The 8,361-nt window shown below is 34.1% G+C and overlaps 1 protein-coding gene across 1 annotated transcript; it reads right to left on the bottom strand.

Annotated features, from left to right (window-relative positions):
• Positions 1-271: 271 nt before the first annotated feature.
• Positions 272-7,133, bottom strand: LOC112742095 (oleoyl-acyl carrier protein thioesterase 1, chloroplastic). The gene is made up of 7 exons (XM_025791332.2): positions 6,567-7,133; positions 5,540-5,673; positions 5,117-5,230; positions 4,501-4,596; positions 2,137-2,224; positions 1,149-1,217; positions 272-905 (listed from the first exon to the last, which is right to left on the bottom strand). The coding sequence occupies exons 1-7, from the start codon at positions 6,906-6,908 to the stop codon at positions 630-632; spliced, it is 1,119 nt and encodes a 372-aa protein (XP_025647117.1). The 5' UTR covers positions 6,909-7,133; the 3' UTR covers positions 272-629.
• Positions 7,134-8,361: the final 1,228 nt, after the last annotated feature.

Below are 8,361 nucleotides of genomic sequence, written 5' to 3'. Positions count from 1 at the left end.
TGTTCATTTGAATTGTTTAAGAATTTTTGGATCTATAATAGGCATTTCACTTTTTGAGTTAATATATTTTTTGATAACTTTAGGAAATAGTCTTATAGTTTTGGATCTAAATGTGGCCGCACAGTAGGCACAAGTCCTCATCACATGCTGGCCACATTCTTCAGAATTTATATGCGCTTTGAACCATAAAAGTGCTTCAATAACTACATCAGGTTTGAAACAGCAAAACTGTTCTCCTTTACAATAGTTGAAACCAGACATAACAGAAGTATTAAGCTAATAGAATAATAAGCTTGAGATAATTTGATAAAACATTTTTGTTTTGACTCATGCAGTTCATGGCAAGATTACAGCCTCAAGAAGCAAAAGGTTACAGTGACACAGACTAACTTTTATCCTATTCAGCACTAACTAAAAAGGATAGAGCATCGTTACAATCTGTAAGCATGACAAGAAAGGAATAACGAACTCTAGCTTTTTCAGTCCCTAGCAAGTGCATGAACTCTAAGCTAAAATTGAGGGGAAAACACAATAAAAGGAAAGAGAAAAGGCCACCATCGAAGCAAGAAACAGAACAAGAAAGATTCAAAGTAAAATGATGAGCAAGGCAGGGACACAACTAATAATGATCATAATCTTGAAGCTTTCTTTCTCCATGCTGTTCGTCCTCGGTTTATCTCGAGTCCTTCGTCGGTGGACAATTTAAGCAGATGTAGAAACTGTTGATAGGCATGACCGTGCTCCCATGCTACGGAGGATCCGTTGGTGCCATTGACTTCCAGAAGCACCCCGTCGCCCTCGATGCTGGTGAGGGAATCAACTATGTCGTCTCGTTGGCACTCTCGTCTGTAATCCAAGGTGATACTGTGCAGTTCATGGCTATCAATGATTTCTTGAGGCATGCTCTGACAAAGTAAGAAGGTTTTGTAAGCAGAATTGTTTGGACACCAGCATGAAAAAGTACACAAAAAGTGCATGAATTTTTGTTTTTTTTTTTTTTTAAATTACTATTTGAAGCATCTCCCAAAGCTGTAACTTTCTATACTCTAACCTACATACAATTCGAATTCCCTAAGAGCTGTAATATGAATTGTATTGTAAATAATGGATAAAAGGTATTGCAATAAATTAAAAAGACGATTACCAACCTCAAGAACCCAACCAATATAAGTGACATTGTTAACATGCTGATTCATGTCTAGATCTGCTCTTCTAGGCTGCGTTATTCAAAAGCATGGTGAGAAAGCCATACAAAGGTTGTCAAAATTTGATAGTCTAAGTAAACTCAAGAGGTGTTAATAATCATGGATTGTAAACTCAACTCAACTCATACTCGTTAGTAACAACAAAGTCTTTACATATTTCAAAATTATCATTTAGAGAATATATTCATATGGGCCAATTTTAACTGTATAACTCAATAGTGAAAGAAACATTATTGAAACACAACAACTGAGTTATTTATTATTATTTTGTTATTTTACAAAATTAGCTAAATGAACTAAATAAAAATTGCATAATATGAACAATCAACTTAAGTATCCAAGCTACGTGAACATAATTATGGAAAGCCAAGTGACATAAACTTAGTAGTAGAATTGAGAGTTCCTTGATTTTGTTAATATATATATAAGGGGGAGCCTTGTGGTTGAGTTGTCTCTGTGTGACTTCAAGGTCACGGGTTCAGGCTGTGGAAACAATCACTAATGTAATCATTAGGTTAGGCTGCATAATATTACACCCTTTGGGTACAACCCTTCCCATTAATGCGGGATGCTTGTACACTGAGCTACCCTACATATATATATATACACACAACAAGAAAGATAGTTTATAGACTAGCTTCTTGTTTTAACGTGGCAGGATCATAAACTCGTGAGGGGTTTAGGGAATAGTTGTCAATGGCAGACAGTGGCTCATGATAGAAGCCAGAAAAGTGAAAAACTGCCTTGGTCTTATGGCCTATGCACGGCAGCCTGTGGTCAAAGGCATATCAGACTTGATTACAAATTTTTACTTCTGTTGTGCATACTTTTTCTTTCGGGTAGAACTTCTAGTCTGCCTGACTTACCAAAATGAAAAGGAAACGAAAAGATAAAGAAAAAAGGAAATTGGCTCCAAGTCGAATGATCATACCATGAGTCTAAGCCTGGAATATTGACCAGGATCTTCCAACTTTGGAATTTTTTTCAAGCAATTGCTGTCCTCCTCAGGAATTGCTAACCTTAAATCACCAAAGAAAAATATAACAAAGTATGAAACAAAAAATGCAAGAAAATCAATCACATGCTGGCCAATATTGTTAAAAATTCAAATTTGACACCAAGTAGAAAAATAAAAAGGCAATAACAGTAAATTAAAAAAAAAAGGTGGAGGCTGGCATGTAAAGTAAAATCCACCATGACTCTCATAAATAACAATAAAGCCTCCACATAGAAAGATAGGAAGCAGCTAAAAGTAATCAGAGTTTGATGTAGAATAAGAATAATAAATATCTTATTTGTATGGTACAACTTGTTATTTTGAAGAAAGCAGCCAAAACATCAGACGAACAGATACATAGACGATTTAGACGATTATACTATAAAGGGAGATTGTATCCGTTAACATCCACTCAAATTCCCAACATCTTTTAAGAGTTTCATGATTCATGGATGGAAATGCTGGATTCTTCAAGAACTAAAGCTGAATTTTAGGGTTGTTCTATTGGGAAAGAATGAGGAAGCACATTCAAGATTGCATTAGACATTGTAATATGTGCCACAAGAACATGTACGAAGTTCTATCTCCAAAGAGATTACCATAGCCAATCCATCTCTCCACTAAGATCTGGTTGGTTTGACCATGGATTTATGGAGGGGTTGACCAAGTCCAAGGATTTTGATTCAATCATGGTGGTGGTGGACAGGTGGACCAAGAATACCTTCCTTATTTCTTTACACATCCAAGGATTTTGCTGCAGCCTTCAATCAGGAAGTACTGTATTTAAATGGTTTTACTCACTCTACAGTCTCGAATAAAGACAGACAGTATTCTTGAGAACACTCTGGACCAAAACGTTCCATATGGCAGGCACTAGTTTGAAACAATTTAGTTTATCACCCTCAGAAGGACGAACAAGTGACGCAAATTTGTTGCTTTGCAGGAATCAAATCCAAGCAATGGCATATGTGTATTGTCGGCCGAATATAGATACAGTAAATCATGAGACAATTAGCACTAATTGGTCAGGCCATTGTAAGGCCAAGATCCAACCCACCCAAAAAACTTGCTAAACAATAAAAGTTCGTGGAGGATTGTGACCAAAGGCTAACTAAGCTAAAGCAACTACTAAATTTGACCATATAAGCTCTAGTCTTTGTAAAAAATAGTCAATTACTCAATTTTAAATGAAAGTCCTTGTTTTTATGGACCATTTTGAAGCTAAAAGGATCAATCCAGTTGCTTGCGGACTACTACTGTTCCTCCCAGATTAACGTGTAGACCTTACATTCCATGTTTTTCTTCAATAGAAATGCATAGCTCGTGGAGTTGAAGGTGTGCCAAAGACATCTTAGTTATCTGGCAAATGCAGCAAGAAAAGTAACTCCTTGTAAGTGAGGGCTAACGCACCCAAGTCTGAGAACTCTTCATAAACAGCCATCGAGATAGCTTTCTAGAGGTCTCTACCTTGAGGGCAAGGATGATTTTGAACCACAATATTAGTATCATGGCCCAAGGATAAGACTTGGAACATTTTGGTCCAGAATGGTCTCAATTCTTAGGTATAGTCTTATTGTGGACCAAAAATGTTCCATATGGCTGGAATTGGTGATATGGTCCACAAAAAGACTGCACCTAAGAATAAGAAGCAATTTTAAGACAAGGTGAATGCTAGAAAGGAAAGATATTGTGGATGAAATCAAGTGCTGCTTATGCAGATTTGATATGAAAATTTAGTTATGGATATTGTCATTGATTGGCAGGACGTGGACATAGGGTGACTTGGGGGAAAGCACATGGACATTAAAATTTATATCAGTATCACAGAATTTCGCTACAAATATTGCTGTGTTCCTTTAAATGTTGCTCATTCGTACAGTTAAAGATACTACAAGTATGACAGCCTCAACTTGTATCTGGTGGAGAGAGTAGCGATTGGCATGTGCTGCAATTGTTCCAAAAGTTATTTTATGTAACTATCCTCCCCCTTTCCAATCCATGATGAAAGAAAAATGGAAAATTGCAACTTATCATTTCTGAATGAACTTTTGGAGCCTGCAACATCAGTGCTATTTTTTGTTTTGTTCTGATTTAAATCTATAAGGATTAAGGAAACCTGACAAGTTTGTAATAGCAAGCTCAGAAGTTGCAGAAATCATTTCACGTCTGCTTTTCAAAATTCCAGTTATTTACAAAGAGAATTTTAAGAGCGACTAAATGAAGTAAGGCATCCATTCATCCAGAAAATTTCGAATTTTTGCAACATATTATCAAAATATGGTAAAGAGAAGCGTCTACCTGGGCTCCCGAGGACAGTAAATTAAAACTTCCTCTCGAACATCGTCAGACACCTTTTGTAGTCTTCTAGTCTCCTGATTCATCATCAACCACTTGCTGCATCAATAAAAGGTATATAGTCAACTGTTCATTATTAAAGACATAACCTAAACATGTCAAAATTTAGTGACATAGCAAAACGGTAAAGTTGATGCTCTAGGTGTCAGGACCCTATTAGATGGGGAGCCTTGTCTGCCAAGCGTCCCTTTTTAGCCAAGTTACAGGGCGGTTGTTCGTCAACCCTTTTCTCCCAAATTTACATAATGCAGCAGAATTTTGTTAGGTTCTCTCAATCCAAAAAAGGATAGTTTTGTCTTAACTTTAGATACTAAGAAAGCATAATGCCTGAATTTTTAAGCTTGTATAAAATACATAGAATCATTCTTACTTAGGGAAAATGAGTGTAGAATAACAGATGATGGAAAGAAAAATCATAGATTACCCGATGTGAAATTAAAGGCAATGGTATAAAATCTCAATAGATACTAGTGTACAGATTTATATTTTATCAACTAAGTATCATACGGAAAAATATATAAAAGTACAGCATCTATTCAATTGAAGGGGAAACATGTACCTTGTAGCTCTTCCGATGACTTGATCGGTCGCATAGTCTTTTAGTATAAAATCGCGTCTGATTCCAACCCTCCCTTCCCCTTGACACCATGTCTCTATCTCAACTACATCACTCCTGTTGAAATCTTCATGTTATTACTTTCGCTTAAATCATTATAGATCCTAGTCATGTACAGGCCTGATTTTTTTATATTTACAACTCTTAAAAACTTTTAAATTGAAAGACATAATAATATATACATGTAAATGCCGTCTGATCAAAATATTTGACCCTATTCGATACTGTTAGTCTTGTACTATAAAAACATAAAAATAATTAGATAAGTTGATTGATGTAAAATGAAAAAAAAATTAGAAAAAGCAGTTTTAGCACTTTTTCCACAAGTTGGAAAGAGTAACATCCAAATGAAGTTAGATCACCAACCAAGCAGGGTATTTGTAGACTTCAATATGCATCCGAGCAGTGACCCATATGAGGCCTAATTTTCTCATGGTGGGAGTTGTTGCGAAACCATCAGTAGAATATCCAACACTTTGAGCATGATTACATCCAACCTCCTGCAACAAAAAAACTCACATTTCAAAACTTAAGTAATATGGAATACAATAGCAAATTTTAAAATTTGCACACAACGGAACACAGCTATACAAATCTGCACAAATAAAATTCAGCCAAAACACCAAGTCAAAACGAAAAGCAAAAAGAAGAAGAAATGCCAAAAAGCAGGTAACCAATGCAGATGAATCAGGTTAACATAGGCAAAACAACCCCAACTACCAAAAATCATCAATTTGCACCTTGAAAACATCGATTTTCATTTTCCAGTGATCCAATCTTAAAAGGGAGCACAAATGAACATGAACCAATTCAAAATGAAGCAGTAGAGTAGTAGACTTATACAATTAAAGAACCCAGTTACTATAATTAAAGTAAAAAATCAAAGAAACAAATCAGTACTCAGAAGAAGCACAAAAAAAAAAAGGGATAAAAAAACATAACTTTCAAAAATATATTCGCCATGCATGGAACTCAAATACTATCCAATTATCCAAAGCTGCATAAATAAAACTCAAAAACAGAACCCCCCAGATTCAAAAAACTCTTTCATCTTTTAAAGTTCCAACTAAAGTGGCAAGACATGCAGATGAATCAGGAAGCAAAACAAAATAAAGCTAAATGCCAAGAATATCCCATCTCCACTTTTGAACTAAAAAAGGAAGTCGACATTCCGATGGTTCAAAACAAAGCATGCATAGATGCAACAAATCAGAAAGTCCCGAAAATCTTACCCCAAACCATTTCCAAAAAACATAAAAGATTAAAGACAGATTAAAATTTCACATATCCATTACAAAATAACTGAACCAAGTAACAATCAACAAATCGCACAACACATCACCAAATAAAATAAACTTACAAAAACCAAATATTCAGGGGGAACAAAAACTACCTGCAAGAGATTAGCAATGGTTTCAACGGTGGCAGTCTTATTGATTCCAACTTCATAGCTCCTCACAATGAACTTCTCCTTGTAAGACAGTCCATCCTCTGTCAAGCTCCCAAGCCGCAGCCGGTCCGCCAACGTCCCCGCCTCCGCTCCGACCCGGTTCACCACCGCCCCGTCCCGGTCCGACACGATTGCGCGAACCGACAATACCCTGTTCATCGGATAGCCGAATCCGACGGCGGATACACTCCTCCGACGAACGAGAACGGAAGCGGGCTGACCCGCGAACCCGCATTGGGCCATGAATTGAACCCGGTCTGAGCCGTTGCATGAAACCTTCAACATTTTAATAGAGTAAAAGCCTAATCGAGTAATAGGGATCCCAATTGTTTTCAAAAAGAAAGATAAAAGGAGTTATTTTGGGGGGTGTGACAGTGTCGTAGTGTGTTTGTGTTTTTTATAGAGAACGTGGAGGAGAAACGAAAGAGGTGTGTTGCGTTGTGTTGTGTCAGGAATGCTAAGTGTTTGTGTTTCGATGAAATTGACGACGGGCTATGTACATATACATATGATTTTTTTTGGTGACTGTACATATACATATGATTTAGATTTTAGTTTTAATTTATTATGTTTTTTAAATATATATTATTTTTAAAAAAATTAAAAGTTTCAAAATTTAAAATTTTTTATTTAAAATTTAGAAAGATAATTAAAAGAATTAAATTAAGATTTTCAATTATTTTCCGATTATATAAATATGTCATATTTGATGCTGTAGCTGTTCGTAGACTTCGGATAGACAGGTAGATAGATAGGGATGTAGGGCTTGAAATCAAGTTTTGTTGCACAACCACGTGTGTTGTGTGTTTTTCCATGGACGTTTTCCTACTTTGCATGTAACTTCATTTATTTACATTATGTATTCATTTAAAAAAGCACCAAATTATGCTTGACTATACGAGTATAATTAAGTAATTATATAAAATTATATTTATTTTTCATAATAATTTTTTAATTTTATTTTTATATTAAATTAATTAATATTTCTAATTTTAATAATTTATTAATTAATTTATATCTATTATATATTTTTAGAAATATTAGACAATCTCATAAGTAAGTTTAACAACTCATGATAAGTATTATTATTTTTTATTTTTCTCTTTTTTTTCTCTTTCATCTTTTCATTTTTTATTTGAATTTCATTTTTTTTTGTTTTTTTTCCTCCTCTATTATCATCGTTATCATTATTGTTATTAGTCTTCTTCTTTTTATAAGTGGATATTATTGTTTCATTCTCTTAAAATTTTATAATTATTCTACTTGACTCAATTTTTTGCAAATTTTTATACTTATCCTCTTTTTGATTAAATTTTAAAATTTATAACTTAAATCTTCGTAAAATCAATTGTTAATTCTAGCATATTATTTAGTTATAAATGACATAATAATTTTCGGTGAATAAGACAAAAAAAATCTTTAAAAGACCACATATTTAAATTTTTGACGCACTCAACTAACAAGATATATTCAAATGTGTTTTAGATTCAAAAAACTCATTAATTTATTGTAAATGTCATAAGAATCACTAAATCTTTTATATATTAGTTTAATACCACACAATCATATTAGTGATAAAAACAATATTTAATTGAAAATAACACAAAAAACTTTCGTAAATAACACAAAAAAAATCTTTAAAGAACTACAAGTTTAAAATCTTGACCCACTTAACCAATAAAATATATTTAAATGTGTTTTGAATCCAAAAAATACATCAATTTATTTGAAATGATAT

The sequence above is a fragment of the Arachis hypogaea genome, chromosome 14, assembly GCF_003086295.3.
Source record: "Arachis hypogaea cultivar Tifrunner chromosome 14, arahy.Tifrunner.gnm2.J5K5, whole genome shotgun sequence".
NCBI classification, from domain to species: Eukaryota; Viridiplantae; Streptophyta; class Magnoliopsida; order Fabales; family Fabaceae; genus Arachis; species Arachis hypogaea.
Note: the sequence above shows the minus strand (reverse complement) of the source record. Positions and strands in the feature narration are given on the sequence as shown.

Excerpts from the sequence above, each read along its gene's own strand:
- LOC112742095 (XM_025791332.2), bottom strand. The coding sequence starts at position 6,908 with ATGTTGAAGGTTTCATGCAACGGCTCAGACCGGGTTCAATTCATGGCC. Across the intron at positions 4,597-5,116 it reads GTCATCGGAAGAGCTACAAG|CAAGTGGTTGATGATGAATC; the intron begins GTACATGTTTCC and ends TTATTGATGCAG. Across the intron at positions 906-1,148 it reads ATATTGGTTGGGTTCTTGAG|AGCATGCCTCAAGAAATCAT; the intron begins GTTGGTAATCGT and ends TTACTTTGTCAG.